The sequence below is a fragment of the Cryptotermes secundus genome, unplaced genomic scaffold, assembly GCF_002891405.2.
Source record: "Cryptotermes secundus unplaced genomic scaffold, Csec_1.0 scaffold681, whole genome shotgun sequence".
NCBI lineage: Eukaryota > Metazoa > Arthropoda > Insecta > Blattodea > Kalotermitidae > Cryptotermes > Cryptotermes secundus.
The window spans coordinates 296,784-320,959 of NW_019737395.1; the positions used below are offsets into that span (position 1 = coordinate 296,784).

At 38.6% G+C, this 24,176-nt stretch overlaps 1 protein-coding gene across 2 annotated transcripts in view; it reads right to left on the reverse strand.

Annotated features, from left to right (window-relative positions):
• The window catches only part of LOC111870364 (tectonin beta-propeller repeat-containing protein), a 55,231-nt gene that overhangs the window by 2,023 nt on the left and 29,032 nt on the right, over positions 1-24,176 (reverse strand). For both annotated transcript variants that reach the window (XM_023862591.2, XM_023862590.2), the window contains exons 14-21: positions 23,403-23,619; positions 18,307-18,426; positions 12,107-12,257; positions 10,870-11,069; positions 8,143-8,352; positions 6,186-6,287; positions 4,975-5,110; positions 2,089-2,277 (exon numbers count right to left, since the gene is read on the reverse strand). In XM_023862591.2, coding sequence (XP_023718359.1) covers positions 2,089-2,277; positions 4,975-5,110; positions 6,186-6,287; positions 8,143-8,352; positions 10,870-11,069; positions 12,107-12,257; positions 18,307-18,426; positions 23,403-23,619 — 1,325 coding nt within the window. The remainder of the gene's footprint in view (positions 1-2,088; positions 2,278-4,974; positions 5,111-6,185; positions 6,288-8,142; positions 8,353-10,869; positions 11,070-12,106; positions 12,258-18,306; positions 18,427-23,402; positions 23,620-24,176) is intronic.

The window sequence follows — 24,176 nt, forward strand, 5'->3', positions numbered from 1 at the left end:
GAGAGCTGTTTGGAGATGAGAGATTTTACCTACAACAAGATCGTGCTCCACCTCACTACCATCGAGATGTCAGGGCGTATTTGGATGACACTCTACCTTGACGATGGATAGGCCGAAGAGGTGCTATTGAGTACCCACCACGGTCTCCAGACCTAACACATCTCGACTTCTACCTATGGGGAACCATGAAGGATGAAGTTTATCAACAAAAGCCAGCTACACTGAACGTGCTACGAGAAACCATTGAAGCGTCGTGTGCAGCCATCACACTGGACACACTGACAGCCATAATTCACTCAGCAGTTCAGAGGCATTGACGCTGTTTAGCCGCCGATGGTGGTCACTTCGAACACACGATGACTCTCTCTCTCTCTCTCCGCGCAAGAATTGTAATTACATGTCATTGTGTTCCAAAGATACTGATTATCAAAGAGTGAGTACTTTTTTCGGACCCCTCTGTATAATTTCATCTATCACATTAACTGTCCCACCTTATTTTTGGGGAAGAAAAAGAATATGTTTTGCACCACATAATGATCTCCCCTCCAAACTCTGACTTGGCTGATAATCATGCAGTCTCCTTTCCATTTCCACACTCCTTTTCTGGTGGACCAAAGAGGGATATGATTCAATTCCAAAATTTGTATTTGACTGGGTTCAAAATTGTTTTAGAGAACTGAGACATTGATATAACTTACTTAACTTTGTACTGTCCATGTTGCTGTCTCCCCATCACATTCCCTACAGTAAAACAAGCTGTCAAAGAAGTTAACTTACTCTGCCCTTATACAACATGCTTAAATCATTCCAACCACCACTAGCACGCTCATATTCATTACTGTATGTCCTTGTTAACTGTTACTGTACCAGCCTTCAACATCTTGGAAGCCACAGAATAAAACTATCAATGCATATGTTTAAGGTTTTCTCCCGCATAAAATTCAGTTTGATTTCTGATGGCACTTGTGATGACTTTCCTGCTTACAAAACATTTCCCACTATCACAGCTGAAAACAGTGGAACTTTAAATGTCATGTTAAAATTTTCCTTATCATTGATCCATTTTTGTTGTGCGTACATATTGCTGCAGTTAGTTTCATGACCTAGCCTTGTGACTGTGTGATGGACATAAGTATATCCTATCAGCATAGTGCCATGAACAAGAGAACTATTATACAGTGCGCACTTGATTGTACGCACTGTATTATGGATCCTATTCATGTACGTTATTGATTTATTTTTACTATGAGTGTGGTAACTTACTTGAACTTAATTTCATCATGTTACAGAATTAGACACTTATGGTTCATGTATGGTTTATGTGCCACTACTATAACAGGTATTTACAGTTAATTGGTTAGGTACAATGGCTATTTCACAACTATTTATTATATACATCATGTTAAAAAGTTGAGTGTATTGCAACTTATAATATAATGCACATATGTCAAGTATTAGTGAGATTTACACTGCATCATGAGTTCGTCTGCCATTCGAGTCCAACACAAATCAACACTTTTATTCTCCCAACCATTTCCTACACATGTAACACCAAAAATCTGTGTGTATTCCAATTGTGTCATGAAGAACTCATAATGCAACATGCGCAGGTTAAGTATTAGCGAGATTAAAACTACATGCCATGTTGGCCTGCTACTCCCATTCTATATGAGTTGACTAGTTTTTCTCACATGATGCACATGCAGCAACTTGCAAGTGTGCAGCAGAGGCTTCTGATTGTAAAGAATGGTACCTAATTAACAGTAATGTGCAATAAAAGAGGCTATGTAAGAGTAGGAAAACCTTTCACTCTTTGGTTCACATAGTGCTAACAGCAATGAAAACGTTGAATTACTTTTCATTGTTTTTATATTCCCATGATAACCACTCTAAAGAAATAGAAATACTGCCACACCTGCATTATCATTCAAACTTTAGTGTCATGCAGTATTAAACATAACTGCATGTTGCAATAGACCTGTCCATATGTCAACCATTTTTGGATACTGTGTGTATTCATTAGAATGAATACTTTTTTTTTAATTTTGGAAAATCTTGGAATAGCGAGGTTGCACTGAATATGCTTACCATAGTTTCCCATGTCACTAGCAATTGTGGGTATGGCCTGCCAATGTGTGCCTTCAGGAAAAACGGGTGTAACTTCCCGTCGTACCCACAGCTGACCTGCAGAATCCAATCCCCATATAGCAAAACAACCAACTGATATCTGCTTTAATGTTTTCCCAGTAGGTGGTTCCACTGTCTCCCACACTTCACCTATAGAAACAAACAAATGACAGAGGTATGAGTATAGTTCCATGATACCTCAAGATTACATGCAGTCTTCCTTCTATGTTTTGGGGGAAGCAGCTGTGTCCGAAGCAGCTGTGTCCATCTCCTTCTCTGCAGATGAGGCGGCAGCTTCCCCCAATGTTGGTACCTGTTTACCAGATTACATAGCATAGCATAGCATTTTAAAGTACCATGTACACTGCCATGAAAACATCAAATTTCATATTCCATCTATAGTAAATAAGGAGTTCTGATCAGAATTCATAATGCCTACTTTCCAACTGCCATAAATTTCTAGTCCAGCAGATCTGTTACTATTATTACTGATGTTTTATTTTATTTTGTGAAAAAATTATTGCTTAAGTACAGATTCTGCCTATATTAATTAAACTTGCTAGATATAACCTCAAAGTTCTGCACCGTCACCATGTTTGTAACTGTTGACCTAAAAAAAATGCTGTTAATTTGTACATATGTTTATGATATGGCTCCCTGCAAAATTTCATATGCCTTGCTTCACTGGTTAATCATTTATCGCCATAGAATCAAAAGTTAAAAGAATTTCACATGACCACCATGCTATCACTTTACATTTTACAAAAAGTTACCTGAAAAGAAGCTGCATGATTTTTGAAGATCTATATGGATACATCATTTCAGGGTTCTAAATTAAGTGGTGCCAGTGTCGCTCCCACTGCGCTGTTATTATTGATGGTGGGAAACGGCACCTTCAATGGTACGAGTGCACGCACGCACACACACACACAAAGAAACAGAGAAAGCACAGTGAGCTCTTAAACTTACTTTCTTCCTTAACAAAGGAAATCAGGTAAGAACCATAAAACCAACAATTACATTGCAGACAGAACCTAAGAATCTAACGTTAACTTTTGCTACCAATGTGAAACTCTTAATTACTAATCATCATTTCTCTGCCTGAGACATTACTTTGTCTGCTACTGCCACCTGATGCCATGATGTCACTCTACTAGAGCAGATTGTGGTACTCCTTATTTCAGAATGTTCAATTCCCATGCTGAGCATTAGATGATCTCTGGCACTTCTTGAAAATCTGTTCCTGTCTTGAGCAATTATAAGTTTGAGAAACATAAAAATACCATTATCTATTGAATTTGTAATTAGGCTGGGGGAGTAAGTAAGTAACCTACTGCCTCCATCTTAATGGCAGAAGTGTAGTTTATTATGCTTTGGTCTCTGCACTTCAGCAGGAAGGACAGAAACCTTAGTAGCTTGGCTCCTTCCATTTTAGGGGATCCAAATCTGTGGACATTTCATAGTCTCCCCATACAGGACCATTATATGAGATCTGAGGTTCTCATGGCTTGAGTACTGAAATTTATACTATGAAGATGAAGGCAGCAGATTCTTCTGAAACATTGGCACCTATCTACATGACATCGCATTCAAGGAGACCGTAATCTATTCTTGAATATGTGTATCATGAAATTCTATAATGTAAACTATATTTTTCCATTGCCTCTCATGTTATAAGTGAAACTGCATTCCTAATGACATTCTTTCAGACCAAAGTTCTAAAAAAAGCACACTTCGTTAAGTTCTACATCAAATGTGACTTCTTTCTGTGTTCCTTTAGCTGTACTAATGGCAACCAAACTTGACGGTCTCTTTCCAGAGATGTTACCTAAATACAGTGTATGATATAAAATAAGAAAGCAATAGCAACCATGCTACCAGCCATTCCCCTATAACACTGACATGTAGAAAATGGCCTACTACAGGATCTGCCATGTCAATGACTGAATTCATTAAAAAATAATCATTTCTCAAGAATATAGTTTTAGCTGAAAGTGATCTTATTTTTCATTTCATGTTAAAAAAATGTAACATTTATCTCACATTTGTGTAAGGGTCAATTTATGGCCCACATCCTGAATTCTATGGTCATATTTTATAACTTCCACAAGACCAAAATTCTACAGCCTAAATATCTATAACACAGGTGAGCGCTATTAAATCGGAAACAAATTATCATTTTAATGCTGCAACCCAAATGACCATACCATGGTGGCACACTGAATGGAGTAAAACTGTTATTACTTTAATGTGCAGGGTATGTCAATTTTATTCTGATGATCATGTACAAATCATTTTTAATTAATGGGGAGATTCTGGAAACAGGAGTTACAATTTGGATTAGTATCCTATGTATGTAGAATTATTTGGAAAAATTACTAGCTTTTCGTTCTTATGATAAGACTAATTCAGTGTTATAAACCATAATTTCTAAATTTAAATTAATATGAATTTGTTCATGTTCAGAGTTGTATTATGAAGTTAAAAAATGTTGGTTTCCAGATGAATGGTCCTCAGTTGATAGCCAAGTGATGATAAATTTTGATTAGATGGGAATTTGGTGTAATTTCTTCTCAATTGGGAATTTGTTGGAATCAAAGATTTTAGGTTTATATGGACATACAGTGAATTTTCTGGACAGTGATGCCATAAAGAACGTACATTATGTGTCAGCCTGATCTGAAGGGAAAGCATCTGAATCTTTCATCAAAGAAACCCCGCAAAAAATATAAGACTCTATATTTCACAGCCTAAAAATCAAATACAAGTTATGTAACTTAGAAGAAAAACCTGGATACTGCTGTCCACTCTGTTACTGTAATGGTTATGTATACAGCTGTAACTTACCAATTGGATTTGATGGTGTAATTCCAAATCTCCAGAATGCAGACCCACTCCTGCCAACAGCCCACACATGTCTGTCTGGCCCACAGCTGATACTGGCCAGTGTCTGATCACTTGGAACATGTTCCCATGATGTTCCCTGAGCAGGATGGGATATCTTTCTAGTTTCCATGGACATCCATATCATTCTATGTTTCACTTAGGTTTTTGTCTGACAAAGCTCTCAGTACCCCAGCTTCTACATCATCAAATCATAGAATTAGTGACCAAGAAACTTAAAAACATGTGGAAGTAAATGGCCATGCCTTATTTGAGGTACTATCTTGGTATTTACCTGGAGAGCCAAAAAACAACCTCAGTCAGGACAGATGCTTCTGGACCAAGATTTCAGTGTAGGACCCCTTCAAAAGGAATGTATAATTCACTATAGTCTTCTGGGCATACAATGTAATAAAGTGGTAAAAATTATTCATGTTTGAGAGGAAATTGCTGCCTCATTCATCAGGACCAATAATATGGGCAACAAGTACTTCTAAAACATCCGTGTAAAGGTCACCACTTCAGCACAATGTGATACCTGACAGACTCTAGAATAAAATATAGCAACTCATCCACATTACATATCTTCACTGTGTGATATAATCAATGATAACAGCAAGATTAGGTTACCTCCTGAATTTTTTTGGTTTTGGCAAATCAAAGTTTAATTGTTAAGTTCTGGCAGAATTGAATTTAAATTGCACCAGGAAAATGAAAGAACTTCCTTTTACACCAAATTTCAGTAATGAGACAGATAAGCTTCATTAGAAATAATGTGAGTCCAGAGCCCCACTACGTGACTACCCAGCTGAAAACATCAGTAAACACTCTCCTATCTTATTCAAAGCGAAATGTATGATTTTGTTTTATATAAAAAGAAATAATATGGCATGTAAAACATGGAATCCAGAGAAAATATATAAAGCTTATTTCTGTACTGCACACGTTTTTAATCTAAAAAAATCTTGCGCTGTTAATGCTTTATTGAGGTAACGCAAATTTATAACCCAATAATGTCATTTAGCCCATGAGTTAGAGTGCTAGATTAGTATACTGATGATCATACAATAAAATCCTAATTAAATGAAGATTCTTTTATTGTTTGCAACTGTAATTATGTTACAGGCTACTATTACTACTGCAAGGATGTTTTACTGTAACTTGTTAATACTTACAGCTGGACACAAAGCTGAGACTCCTCTCCTGTACAGTGCATCACCATTGGCTGCAACTGCCCACACATCGACCAATGAGTCTATTTCAACTTTGCTGCTCATCTGTCAATCAACATTATATGAAGTAAATGCACGGAGTTAGTATGATCCACTTCTGCATTAATAAAAGCTACAATAATCCAATAATGCATTTGGATAACTCATGTATTCAAAGACTGCTTCATGTAATACCCCTAACATCTACTTTTACTTAAATCTCTTTAAGCTCTTACAATCTCCAGTACCTCTTCTTACATTCTACCTACAGCTGAATAAGATGCTGTTATTTAAGCTAAGAGGCCAACTGTACCCATGCTGTAAATCAAATTTAAACAAAAAGTACAACTCATAACAATAGCCATTATATCTACAAAATAAGATGGTCATATTTCTAAGAAGCTGACAAGATGTTTCAAGCAATTTATCACACTGAAAATGACCAAACTGTTCCAAAAACACACAATTACTCACAGTAACTAATTCTATGGAGCAAAGTCCTTGAGAGGCTAACAGTCGCTCAAGTGGTCAAACAGTACTACCCTTTTATAGAACCCGAATGTTCACTACAAAGTTCAGACTTGCCTAACATTGATCCCCATCCTAAGACAAAATCTGAGGCCCTGTACAACATTTTGAAACAGGCTAGTTTTTACTAAGAGGAGTTGTTAGTCCATGCCCAACTACCCAGATGGAGGACCAACCCTTGTCGGCTGTCCAAATACATTCACAGCTAAGATACATATCAGGAAGGAAACGATCTCCTCCATCTGTAACCTGAAAATTTTCCATACCATCATAAAATTGGCCCCATTTAATGTGGGAATAGGATCCTTGAAATGTATTTATTTTTATTTTTTTATTGCTAGTGGGGTGGGACTAAGTCCTTTGTACTGTGGCCACTTCTGGCCTATTGTACCAGCCCCAGATGATAGGTGAGGGTGATTGTGGAGCAGTTGGTGGAATGAGGCAAGGGAAACCGAAGTACTCGGAGAAAAACTGCCCCAGCGCTACTTTGCCCACCACAAATCCCACTTGACCAGACCTGGGATCAAACCCTGGCTGCTGTGGTGGGAAGCCAGAAACTAACCGCTTGAGCTATGGCGCAGCCATATCCTTGAAATGTATTTTTATTATTATTATGGGAGGGGTGGGTTTCCCCATGCACCATGACCAGTGGTCTATTGTACGTCCCCTCTGTGATATTCTACCAGTCTCTATACCCTACTGATACTGGTGTGTGCCATCAGTCCCGACTCAGCCAGCGAGTTCGGCCTCTACTGGCTCAGCGGTATCTCTCGATGCTTCCCCCATCTATCAGAGACGTTAGAGACTACTGTTGGGCGGGAAATGTCCGATCAATTTGGCTCAGTGGTCCCTTTGGGACATGAGGTTCTTTTACGTGCCATAAAGCATGGGACCCACAGCTTAAACTCCCTCCCGGAGGACTTGTTCCCTCAATTTTTCTGCCCTTAAAAATTCCACGACCTCCGCCGGGTTTGAACCCGCGTACCTTGAGTCATGAGGTGGGAACGTTACCCCTAGACTATGGAGGCTGCTCCTTGAAATGTAAGTGCTAATATAAATATACAATTAATTCAGATTTGGCAAATATTCTATTTAAAGATAATTCTCAAATAAAACAAATGACCAAAGCATACATACTGTGAAAAAAGTCTGTAGTAGAAACAATGCAATGTGGACAGCACTGACCTCTATATCTGAATTTCTCATGGCAATAAACACAAAGATTACAATCTTCTGGGATGTGATGTTGTATAGTGAGTAGATAAGTACCATTGTTTCAAAGTAACCTGAAGCCTCTATATTCACGTACACTATGTTGCGCATCACAGCTCAGAAGACTTTAATCTTAGCACTCATCTCCCACTGCACTACATGTTCCATAAGACTGTGATACCTGAAGTGAAACATCAACTAGTTTTGTACTCCCCAGCTCTTGCCAAGGTCCACTGGTGGAAAGCTGAGCCTTCCTGACCCAACGTCGCCTTCTCACATAATCTGTGAAGTGCTTCTGACCATGGTATGTGGCTGGGAAGTCAATGGCATATTGCCAACCCTCCTTATCCACGCCACCTGGTGTATGGTAGTCAATGCTCCAATCTGACACCTTCAGGACAGATACCAAACACACACTGTAAACACAACAATCTTTGAAACAAAGTAAAATTATCCAAGGTGTTGTAGGATAATAAATTTACAAGGCATATATCTTGATGCAATTTGTTAAATGTTCAATATGAATGATATAAGAGTGTTACTTGGGCAACACTTTGCCACACTCCAAATGAGGAATGAAACACTTACAGAACTATTGGATGAGTTCTCTTCTCATCCATCGAAATTATGTCCTGTCCTTTCAGTCACTGTTTTGCTGTTCCTATCAGTTTTAGTTCAGATTCCCAGATGTCACTTCATCTGTTTCCAATGCTGAAGCACTTGGAAGCCAAACGTGACAATGTGGAAACAGCAGTAAAATGCTGATTGAAAAAACAGAATGCTGATTCTATGAACAGGGAATGGAAGAACTAATCCTAGACTATAAGTGTTTCAGCATCCACAAAGACCAGGAACACAGCTGAAATGTCATACAGTAATGCTGCATTACCCACACTGCCAACTCAAACAATTTAGTATTTATGCCCTGCAAATTTACTTTCTGACTCTCTCATGTAGAAAGAAGGTAGGTAAATTTAACAGAGAGTGAAATTCCTATTTTAGGTTTATCTTGGGGACAACATTTCTGTAGCATAAATCAAGACAAATTTTAAATGGGGGTTACATGAAATTCAAACAGAAAATGATACTGTACTGTTAATTACAAATATCTGGTTTATTATAATAAAGAATGGTCAAATATTTGTTACATAAATCTACAAACAACAGAAAATACTGTACAATGTATCTAACTGCACAGCAGTTGCTATTTGAAGTCAAATTTCTTTCTGTGCTTGTGTTTTAATTTAATAAAAGATCTGTGTGTATAGTCTTTCTGTAATTAAATGCAACATACACACATATTACAACACAAATAAAAATTTAATATAACATACATATAAGAGAGTCCAAAATTACCCATGGAGCTACCCTAAGTATGCAAAAGACGTGTAACACTGGTTTGTTATTTCTACTAACTCCCCCCACATGCATCACCTCCAGGTCAACAAGATGACATGCAGGCTTCCAGGTGTCTTTAAGCAAACAGCAATGGTGTGTAAATACTGCTTTTACCTGAATAGAAGACAACTCTGAACATGAAGTGACCACCTACTAACATGTCTGCATATAAAATGCAATTTTATATATTCATTTCAAACGGCTCTTACAAGGAAACTTGTGAAAGATATTAAATATCTTAAAACACGTTATGCATTAAGCCAAATTCTTCTTTTACACAGTTCCTTCTCTTCACCATTCCCAAATTCACGATCTTTACTGTAATAACTCTCTGTGGGGAATTGCAGCTTCTGATTCAAAGCTCTGGTGGTTCTTCAAGAAAACGTTCTCATATCTTGCGGTTCCTGACCTTGAGACATAATATTTCTCTTACTTTCTCTCTCACTTGCTACAGAATGATACAGTGTAATGTTAGCATTTGCTGCATATTAAAAACATCAAACACATTAGAAGCTTTCTGCACTTCAATTGAAAACAACACTTCATTATTTAACTCTGAAAGTAAGGACACATACGTCCAGCAATACAATGCACGCAGCCATATAATAAAGACATCATAAGACACAGTATATACACAATTAAAACATAAGAGGAATGACTCCCATAGCAGATGAATGGCGTTACACACAAGTCTGATATATGACATGTAAGATGATAGATCTTAACAAGTTTTAATATATAAATTTTATTATTGAACGACGATGAACACACGTTATATCATTTTATAAATGGACACTTGATGGCAGGCAGTGCAATGGTTTAACGTGATTGATACACCTGAGGATGGCAGAATGATGCCGAAACATGTAATGTGAAGTGACACGTGAAATTGTATGCACTAAAATACGGTAAATATATACACATTATGGATACGAATCAGTGCAACAGGATGCTAAAATACAACATTACTAATAATTTTCTACATTTTCACTCTGCACATAAATATCAGAAATATTCTGCATAATATAACAATTATTAACACATTAAAATCATAAAACATTACTTAGAATCATAGCCATGATGTTCAGCATTTTATTCATCAGGCTTGAAGAAGTTTATCTTCTTATATGAGACTGGTACTCATGGTGGTATTTAGATGCCATATGTTTTGGTAGATAGACCAGGGGAGACCTTCTACATGGAGGAAGCAGGTTCCTCTGAAATTTTGGTACCTACCTACCAAACCACACAGCATCTCATCCAAGAAGACCAAATTCTTAATGTTCTGAGTTATTTCTCAGCTCTGAAGAGTCATTTTGACATTCTGCACCAAACGATCACTATGAGAAATTAGAAATGTATCAAAATTTTTGTCACAAAACCTGAAGAAATGAGTTGTAGGTGCAAAAGAAAGGATATTCTTGGATGCATTCCTCTTTCAGTAATGCATGGTATGTATCATACCCATCTAATTTCTGTGCATTTTCCAGCTTCCTGTAATTTATCTTACCCATTGCCAATGCATAGATAGCAGCTTTGTCTTTTCTCTGGTCCGCTTGTGTTTGCCAGTTACATCACTCCACATGTACCTGTCAGTGGGCAAACCATGGGATGTGTAACCAGTCAGGGGATTCCACCGCTGGTTTTCATATACATAGTAACTGCGAGTGTCTGTCATGGGATTGATCCCTGAGCTGCTGGTCTCTAGACCTGTCCAATCAGAAGAAAATGGGAATTCAGAATTAAAATAAATCTTAGAATATTAATACTATGATAGCCTGGTAGCTGGTTGAACCTGTCTAAGTTGTTAGGGGGAGAGCTAGACAATTATAGAGCACCCATGGAATGACAACTGGCAGAGAAACAGCAAAGTAATTTGAAACAGGATTAAATTCTGTTCCACAAAACTGCATAATTAATTATGCTGTCTTATCATAATGCATTTGAAGGAAACATATTCTAACGTGGTGGAATAGTTTAGCAAGAGACACCAACCACTGCTAGGCAATGGCATAGTAAATACACTGCAGTGTCATCAAAGAAACAAACCATTGGTAGGCAACAAACAAAACATGCAACAAGAAAAGAACTGAAGAAAGCAGTCTTCTGGGATATGGCACCGTGTAGATGTGGTGTTAACTGATGTTTCGGAGGAACGTATACAGCTTGTACTAGTTCTCATGGTCTCTTCGCTTGCGGATTTCCTTATTTTTTTTATACCCTGAAGATGGAGGTTAACACATCTACATGGTGCCACATCCCAGAAGACTACTTTCTTCATAGTCACTGCTGTGACAACCTCAAATCTTACAAGAAAAGAACTGTTTGTGGTGTTTTCTGTATGGTCTGCCCCAAGGCTATACAATGAGGACCAGCGAAGCAATGAGCTAGCTGTGAGATGGTAGCTAGGCAGAAATGCTGTAAGGGAGCAGAAGAATTTCCACTCTTGGGAACCGTAACCAAGCAATGACTGTGATGACAACAGATGAAGACAGCATGTGCTATGGTGATTTGCTAAGATTGTAGATTAGTGGTAGTGTTATAATTCTTTGTAGTTACAAAGATTAGTGGTAGTGTTATAATTCTTTGTAGTTACAAGTATTAGGCCTTCAATAAATAAATTGTCAATAAAAACCCCATGTCTAGTCACTAAAACATGACAATATTTACGTTTTCTTTGAAAAATGATTCACCCCACCTGCTTACATAGACTGCAGACCCATGCCACATTATAACTAATATCTCACCTTTCAGAAATGATCCACCCCAACCACCAGTGTACACCCACGCTGTATTATCATAGCCAATACCCCAAGTTACACCCGCAGAACATGCTTCAACTCGTCGTAGGTGTCCACCCATCTGCCTCCAGAACATGTCAGATGGTGGTACAATAACCTGGATAAAGATTGACACAGTCAAATCACATCTTTACATAGCATGTATGAAGGTAGGCAGCAATAGCATGCCTGTATTGTATTAGGGAAGTACTCAGTTGAAATCTCAGATGTGGTTCCAGCTATTCTAATCAAGGTACCCCTCCTAATTCAGAACACTAAATATTCTCTCATTTACTTCAGGGCTGTGTAACTGTGCATTTGATAATTACTACAGGATTCTGACGACGGTGTATAACACAAAGAGATATTGGGTTTTCAGACTTTATCCATCGTCCTGGTTTTAAGATAACTAAGAAAAACACGACGTTTTGGAAACTGGATCTGTTTCTGTCCTCAGGTGAGGGAAAACACCTATTCTGTTGGGCCCCTTAGAAACAGCTAGCCTCAATCACTGGACACTGGACACTGTGTGTTCTTTTGATACCTACTTTTCTTCTTTCATATTTTCACATTTATGTGGGACATCAATTAAGAATCCCCACCACCTCTGTCTTCCCCAAAGCTCCTCCTCCTCTTCAATTTCGTATCATATTCTTCCTTCCTTCTGCATGCTAAATTTCCTAACCTGTTGTTCCCATCTTTATCTCAGTCTCCTTCCTGAGAATTTTCTTCTTACTTTCATGCTCAGACCTTCTCTGGAATTTTCTCTTCATTCATTCTTAAAATACATCCATCCCATCAATGTTATGTATTACTTTATCAGTCTACGTATTAATCTTTACATTATCTTGATTCCTCTGAATTTGATTTGTTTCATTCTGGTCCATCACATATTTAAGTTTTTACTACTTGAAAACTTGGCACCCTTACGTGTTTCGGTCCTTACGGACCATCTTCAGAGGGGACATCGATACTTATTTGGAAACTACTATCACAATGGGTGTTCTGAGTGCTAAAATACATACACACACAATGCCTGCAATGTACAATATACACAAAATCCAACTTTTCCACAATCACAGCAGCTTTCCTGGTATATTAAAGTTTTTAAAACTTTGTTAAGTTAAAATTTATAAACCAAGTAGGTTCGTGTCCTTTCTCCTATTGTCTTTCTTGATGGGGGCTGAACTTGTGCTGCCTGTCTACCTTCAGACGGAGATTCTTGGTATCGTCCTGTGTTTGTTCGTGGCATGCTGTGTTGTTTTCGCTGATTAGTAGTAAAAACTTAAATAGTCACACTGGATGGAGTTGTTTTGTCTTTGTACTTGATTCCTCTGTTTATTCTTCCCTCTTTACCTCTCAGTATACGTCTTAAAAATTTCATCTCAGTTGCTGTTAAGACTACCATGCTCCATCTACTGTGGGAAGGGAAGCAGGTCAGTGTGAGTTAGCGCTGTAGATCATTATGTCATCATTAGAAAGTTACTAGATTCTGTTTTCAACACACTTCAGTATTCATACACTGGTGGGAAATTCAAACATACACAAAGAGAACTTTTGTTCTGTAAAGTTGGCTATACAAGGTATGATGTAGTCTGGTACACAGAGTAGATGGACTTTAGTATCTATCTTTGTAGAGTCTTCTTTGAAATACCAAATCACACAACCATAAGCCTGTTAACTGGAATCGTAAGATCATTCAGAAGTCTGTTACAGCTCTGGAATGAGATGATGAAACATACACTACAACAGCAGCTTTTTATTAACAATAAAACCTGTTCTAAATATGTGCCTCTTCTTCTGACAACTACAGAATACAACATGATCCCTCTTTTCCATGACTCCTTTACCCAACCACCTAAGTTACGGGCCAGCAAAGCCTTATTAAGAGATAGGATTCAGTTCCACCGGTTTAAGAAAGCCGCTCTCAACAAACAAATTAACGACCTAGAATCATTTTTTCGGAAATCAACAAATAATTCAGACCAACTCCGCATCCTGGCTGCAGTAGAAAGCTCATACAAACATCATTTTCTGAGGCTGAAGGAGATCCAGATTCGAAAATTCTCAGCTCTAAAAAATCACCATCAGTCCACCAGGACACCGGAAACCACTCAGGGGTCCGAGAAGTTTGTCATAAACTTGTCCGACCATGTTCTTACAGAATCTGAGGAATCAATTCTCAAGAAAGGGCTGAATTTTGCAATAACCAACAGAATATCTAATCTTGACATGGCATGTGCGGCAGAATCTGCAAGATCCAAACTTCCCCCCGCCATGGGTATGGAGTTCAGTTGGCGGATCCGGTGTATGTTAGAGAAAGCAAAAACTTTTTCATCTAATATGACGAGGAGGGAATCCATGGCTTTAAAATCCTTAAAAAATAATAGACATATACGAATTCTACAGGCTGACAAGGGAAACTGTACGGTGGTTTTGAACGAGTCTACTTACAAGGAGAAGATAGCCAGCCTCCTAGATGCAAGTGTATATGAAATTTTACGTAAGGATCCTACAGCTCAAATTGAGAGAAAAATACGGACACTCCTTACTAAACATAAAACTATCCTTCCTACTGCACTGAAGAGAAAATTGACCCCTTATCATAGTAAACCCCCTCATCTTTACGGACTCCCCAAAATTCACAAGCCTGGTATCCCACTCAGACCAATAATTAGTTCTATTGATTCTCCTTGTTATGCATTAGCTGAATTCCTCCATAAGATCCTCAATCCTCTATCTGGAAACACAGGTTCCTTCGTAAAGAATTCTGAACACTTTATAAAATCAATACAGGATATCAACCTGCAAAAAGAAGACTGCCTTGTAAGTTTTGACGTTGTTAGTCTGTTCACCAACGTACCAGTGGAAGAGGTCTTACAAATCATAAGAGATAGACTCAGAATGGATTCTTCCTTCCCAGAACGCTCACCTCTACAAGTTGAAGACGTGATGGAACTACTGGACATCTGCTTAAAAACCACATACTTCCAGTTTGAAGATACGTTCTACCAGCAAAAGGAAGGTATGGCAATGGGAAACTCACTATCCCCGGTGGTCAGTAATATATTCATGGAGCATTTCGAAGAAATAGCAATAGACACAGCTGAATACAAGCCTGCAAAATGGCTGAGATATGTCGACGACACGTTTGTGATATGGCCATATGGACCGGAAGAGCTACAGAAATTTCTTCAACATATTAACAACATCAGGCCTACCATCAAATTCACTATGGAAGTTGAAGTCAACAATGCACTTCCATTCTTGGATGTTTTGGTTATGAAGCAGGGTCCAAAACTGACCACCAAAGTGTACCGAAAGCCTACTCATACTGGTCGTTATCTTCACTTCAAGTCCAATCACCCACACCACGTAAAAAGGGGAGTTGTTCATAGTTTGATCAACAGAGCGAAGGTCATATGTCAAAACAAGAAGGATTTTAGTAAAGAAATCAGAAACATAAGACATGATCTAATGCTCAGTGAATATCCTAAAGAATTCGTGGACTCTGTATTGAAGCCATCGACAAGAAATCGTCCCTCTTCAGACACAACATACCGAGGCACTGTAATCATTCCGTATGTCAAGGGTATCGCCGAGAAATTCAGACGCATCGGGAATCGTTTTCAGCTTAGAACAATCTTCAAAACGAAACATACACTCCGGGGGACATTAATGAAAACTGGACCCAGTAGAGATGCCCAGAAAACGAAGCAGTGTGTGTATAGCATCCCTTGCGACTGCGGCAGATGTTACATCGGTGAAACTAGCAGACCCCTAGAAGTACGCATTAAGGAACACAAATATAATATGACACAGGGTTTGCTGGAAAAGTCTAAATTGGCCCAACATGCATACGAGGAAGATCACAAAATTCTTTGGAATGAAGCGAAGGTTTTGCAGATCGAACCCAACACCACATATAGAAGATACAAGGAATCAGCCCACATGTCTCTGCTGGACCATCCTATCAGTCAACCCAGTATGGATATCTCTCCCATCTGGGCCCCTGTCATTACAGCAGAAATCAAGAGACTACAGCGACGTCAAGTGTAGTTGGTTTGGGTAACTCTTTGTTTCATATGTTGGTACCACAAGGAGTATTGCTTCTCTTCCGGTATGATTTCATTCACGATATTTCTCTGGTGCTAAGCCTCAAATTATGATATCTTCAATATTTCTTAGCTCCCACAGATGATTTTGTTGTGCTTGTATACCACAAGGAGTATTGCTTCTCTCCCGGTATGATTTCTTTCTCTGGTGCTAAGCCTCAAATTATGATAGCTTCAACATATCTTAGCTCTCACAGATGGATTAAGTTGTGCTTCTTTTATGAATCCCTTCGGAAATTGGCATAGTTGTCCGGAGATAGGGGCTAGCTCTGTCTATTGGACCCAACTGAGTAGGTTTTACCTGAAGATGGGGACAGAATCCAGTTCCCGAAACGTTGTGTTTTTTAATAGAAATTAGACTGTTTTTTAGAAGAGACAAGATGATGGATAATGTCCAGCAAAATATTAATTGTACCTAAGTTCTTGTATAGCAGTAATATCTAGTTTATAGCTATCTAGTTGTCCAAGTAGCATTTTTAGTGCTCCAGCTCTGTAAAGAGATAATACATTCCAAGATCTAATTCTCAAATCCTTTAAACATTTTCCAGATCATCGTGAATAGGTCTGTCCGGTACTCTTTCCTCAGATTTCTGAACAATTTAGTTTTTACGATGTGAGGTTGTTAGCCTCACACCCAACCCCCAAACTGGAGGACCTCTCTCGGCCTGGCTCCTACCCTTTGACCTGCCCGGCATGGGTGGCTCTACCAGTAGCTACGCTATGGCCGGCATAGCTCTCATGGTCTCAGAAACTCTCAAACGGCACCACCATGATAAGGTGGAGATACCACTGGTGGGGACTTATGCGTTTGGCATGATTTAAAAAAAAAACAGCCATCAGTTCTCTTAACAGAATTATCAAGTTTATTGTAATGTAGTCACAGTGCATCTTCTGTGAGGAATGATCCAAATTTTTAAATATTATTTAGACGTAATTCAGGCTTCAAAGGATTAACAGTGTGAGGTTACATAGCATCAAATAAGAGATTAATAGTAACAGATGAAATGAGCGGTCTCCGTAGTCTAGAGGTAACGTTCCCACCTCATGACTCGTGGTACGCGGGTTCAAACCCGGCGGAGGTCGTGGAATTTTTAAGGGTGGAAAAATTCAGGGAACAAGTCCTCCGGGAGGGACTTTAAGCCGTGGGTCCCGTGTCATAGCTTTACGGCACGTAAAAGAACCTCATATCTCCAAAGGAGGTCACTGAGCTAAATTCAAGGACATTTCCCGCCCAACAGTAGTCTCTAACGCCTCTGATAGATGGGGGAAGCATTATAGATACCGCCAAGCCAGTAGAGGCCGAACTCGCTGGCTCGGTTGGGACTGATGGTACGCACCAATATCGGTAGGGTATAGAGACTGGTAGAATATCATAGTGGGAAGCACAATGGACCAATACTGGACTCAGTTCATGGGAAAACCCACCCTCTCCAATAACTAACTAACTAACTAACTAACAGATGAAATGGGAAGATAATGATGAATGGTAACTTAGAATGGATATGGAAGGAGGCAACACAGCCTACTCAAAGATTCCAGTCACTTCAAAGGCCTTGAGGAAACTACGAAAACATGACTCAGAATAGCCAGTAACTGAGCCAAGATTCAAACTGGGTACATCCTCAGAATTACTGCATTTTTTGCCTTCATCCATTATCCGGTATTCTAAAAACCAGTGAACACATTTTGGAGATTGGTTCTGTTTTCTGTCATCAGGTGAGGGGGGAGGGGGGGGTGACATACTCTGTTGGGTAACTTAGAGCTAACCTCAATCATTGGACCCAACACAGTTTTCAAAACATTGTGTTCTCTAGAATACCAGACAATGGACAAGGTCCAAAAACCCAGTAATTCTGAGTCCATCATCAAAACCCTTTAGAATCTACTGCATACAGCCTGAACATAAGTCTAGACATCACTGCAATACCAACCTATTTGGTTAAATGGATGGACAGAGAGAGATACAAAAATGTATATAACTTTGTACAGGACATGCTAAAATACTCTATGCACAAAAAATCCTTATAAAGAACTAAAGCAATTAATACATACCATTTTAGATTGATAGATGACTTTGTTTAGTGATACATCACCATTTATTCCAACATGAGTAATTCTGTGAGGTTTCTGACGATGTGTATAGTAAGTATACAAATTCCCATCCACAAAAATCTGGAAATAATATCTTCATATTTACCCTGAATACTATAAACAGCATAATAGTACAACACTCTTCATACTTACAATAACTTAATGGAGAAACAATGGTGGGAATATATATGCATAGATCACACAAATGGGTGTTCCACATTGACCAATTAAATTCTGTCATATTTCTCAAAAAGATTCATTGTATAAAATAAGTATACAGTATTGAATACTTTTCCTCATTCTTTTATATAAGTGTTGTCTAAACCACCTTTCTATTGCAGTATACTAGATATGACAGTCAAACACCATCACTAATGTGTTTGTATCTTTATTTTCTGCAGCCTGTTATTCATTCATTCATTCATTTATTTATTCACATTCCATAAGATCTTTGCAAGGTCGAAAAACAACCAATTAGATATAGATATCATCAAGTAGCTTAATCACTTATTGCTTATCAATCAAGCAGCTGTCAAAAAACAATTAACAGTAGATAAGGTTTATATTAGTCATAAAAGAATTAATCTTAAAAACAGTAAAAACATTGACAATTTTAGAATAAAAAATTCAGTCAAAATATTATGTACAAATCTTGCTTATACATTGAAATAATTATCTAAAAACCAGTTCATAATATAAGAAGAGTTTAGAATGGTAATATAATGATAATAGCTGTACTAAACATTGACAATATAAGATAACAAATTGAGTATAACTGGTAATAAATAATAAATAATAATAAAAATTCCTTTAATTTGTCTTTAAACTGTTTTATATCATTTGAAATTAGCTTAAGTGAGTTGGGAAGTGCATTATAAATCCTTACCGCCATATGATACACCCCATTTCCATATATCGCCAAATTTACTTGGGTCATGTGTATGTCCATAATGTGTCTGGTATTAATTTCATAGTGAGCTTTGTTTCTATCATATATTTCTCTGTTTTTTACAATAAACATCATCAAGGAGTATATGTATTGTGATCTTAATGGAAATATATATGAGGGGGGACCCAAAAATAACCGGAAACGACCTGTTGCGCGCGCATGCTTTGTAGTTACGAGTTGTGCTGCTAGGTGGTGTTAGCTGGGGGTCTCCCGCGACTGGTAGTGAGCTGGCATCAGTCTGAGTTAAGTGGTTTGTCTGTGGTGCTCTGTTGTGTGCGTTCCTGTTTCAACCTTTTGGCAATTAGTGAGATGGCCGACCAGAAGGAACAAAGAGTGTGCATGCAATTGATGAAGATCGTCGAAAGACCATTGACCAACTTTCTGAGGAAACAAACATCTCATGGAGCACGGTCCAGTGAATTTTAACCGAAGGTTTGCACACGAGACAGGTGTCTGCAAAATTTGTTCCTCACTTGCTCAGAGATGACCAAAGAGAAAACCGCGTGAATGTTTGCCGCGACTTGAAGAGTGAAGTGCAGTTTTCCCTAACAGAAAGCAAAATTTCATGCACACTCTTTGTTCCTTCTGGTCGGCCATCTCACTAATCGCCAAAGGGTTGAAACAGGAACGCACACAACAGAGCACCACAGACAAACCACTTAACTCAGACTGACGCCAGCTCACTAACAGTCGCGGGAGACCCCCAGCTAACACCACCTAGCAGCACAACTCGTAACTACAAAGCATGCGCGCGCAACAGGTCGTTTCCGGTTATTTTTGGGTCCCCCTTTGTACATATCTTTAAAATGTTCTCTACATGAATCTCTAAAAGCACATCCTTTCATTATTCTTACAGCTCTGTTTTGTAGCTTGAATACTCTTTCAGCATGACACAAGTTACCCCAGAACATTATACCATATGACATGACAGAATGGAAATATGAGAAGTAAACATTTTTTAATGTTTTCATGGAGACTATTTGTTTTACATTTCTTATCATATAGCAGGCTTTGTTCAATTTCTTTATTATGTCTTGTATATGACCATCCCAAGTTATGTCATTTTGGATTGTCAGGCCAAGAAATTTAGTGTAATTAGCATATGTATGTATCATGTATCAAAGGTATACTTAGGAACCATCAACAGAATTGATTATAAACCAAATGTTTCATACTCGGGTTATTTTATTTGCATCCCACTACACATTTCGATCTATAAAGTTCATCATCGGGTGGTTTTTATGAATTATATATGTTGTTACTGAATTATTAAAATGGATTCTTTTTTTTTTTACAATTATAAGTAACATAAGTTTCAACTTTGAGTTTACGTTCTTTTTGTGTGGGATATGTCTCAAATAATGTACGCTAAAATTTAAACACATTAAAAGTTAAAACTCTAGTAGTTATGTAGGATTACATAAAAATGGAATTATAATTTTTTTAATATTTGAAATGGGGAGGGGGTGGGTGTTTAGAGAATTCATTATTAGATAACGCCGATGGGTTTCATGGTTTTTAATATTTATTAGGCATGCAAAAACGTTCTTTTTTATGTAAGGAGGTGACTGGTTGGTGTGTGGAGTTCGTGATACCATAGGTAAATATGTGGTTTTGTCTTTCAGAGTTGCAGTATGTGTTACATATACAAGGGGCAGTCAAAAAGTTCCCGGAATGGTGGTATAGCACTCCAGTGGTAGGACATACAGCAGCACTTACCTAATCACCTTCAAAGTAGGACCTTTGCGTGCACACACACTTGCTCCATCGATCCTGCCATTGTTGGAAGCAGCAGTGGAAGGCTTCTTTTGGAATCTTCCGGAGCTCAGCCATCACATTTGATTTGATGTCCTCCATGGTTGCGAAACGGGTTCCCTTGAGGCCCATTTTCAGAGTGGGGAACAGCCAAAAGTCACTCGGAGCGAGATCCGGAGAGTACGGTGGTTGAGTGATGACAGGAATGTTTTTCTTGGTGAGGAATTGCTGCGCAACAAGCAGTGTGTGGCTCAGTATGTTTTCGTGATGCAGAAACCACTGGCCCTGCCACGTGTCGTGCCACTTCCTCCGAACTGCACCGCACAACCTCCGCAAAACTTGCACGTAGAAATTGTCAGTCACAGTCTGTCCAGGCGGTACAAATTCATGGTGCACCAAACCGTCGATGTCAATGAATGCAATGAGCATCACTTTGTCTTTGGATCTGATGAGGTGTGATTTTATTGGCTGGGGAGATGACGCTGTGTGCCACTCCAATGACTGCATCTTCATCTCCGGGTCGTAGGTGAACACCAATGACTCAACACCAGTGACGATCTTTTTGAGAAACATCGGGTCCTGCATACTTTTGTCAAACAGATCGCCAGTGACCACAATGCGACATTCCATCTGATCCGTGGTCAGCTGCCTCAGAACAAATTTTGCACTGATGCGTCTCATCTTCAAATCGGACAAAATGGCATGAATGGATCCATGAGAGATACCAACTTCTTGCTCCAACTCCGCAATGGTCATTCTTCGATCATATCGAATCAGCTGTCACACTTTTCCAATCATTTCTTTGGTTCTGGATGTTGAAGGTCTCTCACTGCGCTGGTCATCCTCTAACATCTCCTGCCCATTCTTAAACTGGGAAAACCAGTCGTAAACTGCAGAGTTCTTTAGTGCAGTATCACTGTAAACTTGCTGCAGGGCCGACTGCGTCTCTGAAGCAGATTTTCCCAATTTACACATGAACTTGATGTTTGCATGCTGTTCAAACTGCAACATTGTGCCGAATGACCAACACTCACAACTAACTCACAACAGAACAGTAACGACACTGTACAGTGAAACCTGTCCAGACCTGTTGCACCTGCAAGCAGATATGCTGAGCTCCCTACCACAACAGTGTGTGCGCTATCTTATCGCTTGTTCTCCATCTGCAGGGGAATTCCGGGAACTTTTTGACTGCCCTACGTACTGGTGTATATACTGTAGCGTGTAGAGCAGTTACTGGGTGATGACCTCAAAAGAAACAACAAAACATCATTTGCTGCTAGATAATAGATTCTTAATAAGCAAGTATACAGAACTTCTACTTAGCAACGCCTGAGCAAACAAACACGTTCCCACAGAAATGGTTGGAGTACAACACTGAACGGTGCTTTCTATGTGGTCCATACCGATATGTTATAACTCACAAAAGTCACATTTTCAGTAGTCAGTAAAGAGTTGACAGCAGACTTGACAGACATAAGCAGAGGACACTGTTTGGATCCATTACCAGGAAACAGCTAGTGAAAACAAACTGAGAAGACTTAATATGTACGGTAGTGAATTGCTGAGTACATGAATTAGCAATAGCAGTATAGTCATGTGTAGCTACTTGTGGTTACGATCTAGAAGTGCTCAATAAATCCACACACCCTCTATTGTCACTCATACATGTGACAAATTTTAATATGCACTGAAACTCTACAAGAAAAAATCCACATATTCGCCTACAATATCACAAACGCCACACACCAACCAATCACCTCCTTACACAAAAAAGAACATTATCACACACCTAATAAAAATCAAAAACCATGAAGCCTGTCTATACTACCTGATAATTAAAAATAATTCCCGATGAAGTCAATGGATTTTTCAATTGACCTAAATCTTCCAGCCATACTATGGCCCTGGGATCGACTAAGCCTCTAACAGAAATAAGTACCAAGTATCATCCTGGGGGTAAAGGGGAGCTGGCGTGTAAGGCTGACAAACTCACCCCCATCTATGAGCCGATTGTCTAGAAAATGTGGGAACCTCGATGTCTCAATGTACTTGGAGAAAACCTACCAGTGCCACTTTGTCCACCACAAATCCCACATGAATGGGAATAAAAATTCAGCAGTTTCATTGTTTTTCAGATCCACTGCATTGTGTACTGAAGAAATCATTTGAAAAGAATGAAATGAAATTGTCTCCCACAGATGGCATACTATTATCTGAGGGGATGATTATATACAGGACACAGACAATGGAGACACCAAGATTATCATGTTGTTAGCAGAAGGAGTCTTAATGATGTAACTCTGTAAAATTGATTAATGATGTTGTCGTCGTTATGCATTGCATTACGTACCTTGAACACGTCTTCCTCACAATAAATATTAATGCTGAATTCTGATCCTTGTTTGAAAACCATCTCACCTTCCCTTTCCTCTGCTCCCCATTCACCACTCAGCAAAGAATTTCTAACAGTCACTGATTCTGGGAAGCGTGGATTAAAATGTAATATAATATCTGTCTCATTCTTATGTCGCTGGGATATAGATGGACACTGCAAATTGATAGAAAACCTACAAAAACACAAAAGAGAATGATAATTGTCTTACTTTATGCATATCCCATGAATTATCACACATTTTCTAAGTAAATTTATGTTTCATTAATAGCTTCCAGGATGTTGGGCCCACATTTTTTGGTCCATGAAGAATCCGTCCCATATTCTTGCCCACTGCAGCTTATTGACAATCTCGGGTACATTTTATTTATGCTCAGGCTATTCTACATGCTGCATATGGTATGCTCTGCGAGTTAGAAAAGACAAAGCAACACATGGGCAACAGCTACTGAAAAATTTGGTACAAGCAACAAACCTGAAATTATAATCATAATGAAACATGATTCATTTTATCAGCTACAAAATCAAACTATATTCTGAAGAGCTAATTGTTGAGGAAGAAAATAATTTAATTATATGGCCATCAAAATATGTTTTACTGGAGAAACAAAATGTGGACATAAAATAAGGATGATCTAAAACAGTCGGAACAAACAACTGTACAAAACAGAAAGTGGATGAAATGTTGACAGACATACCATCAATTTATTATTTTCGTACATAACAAGCTGA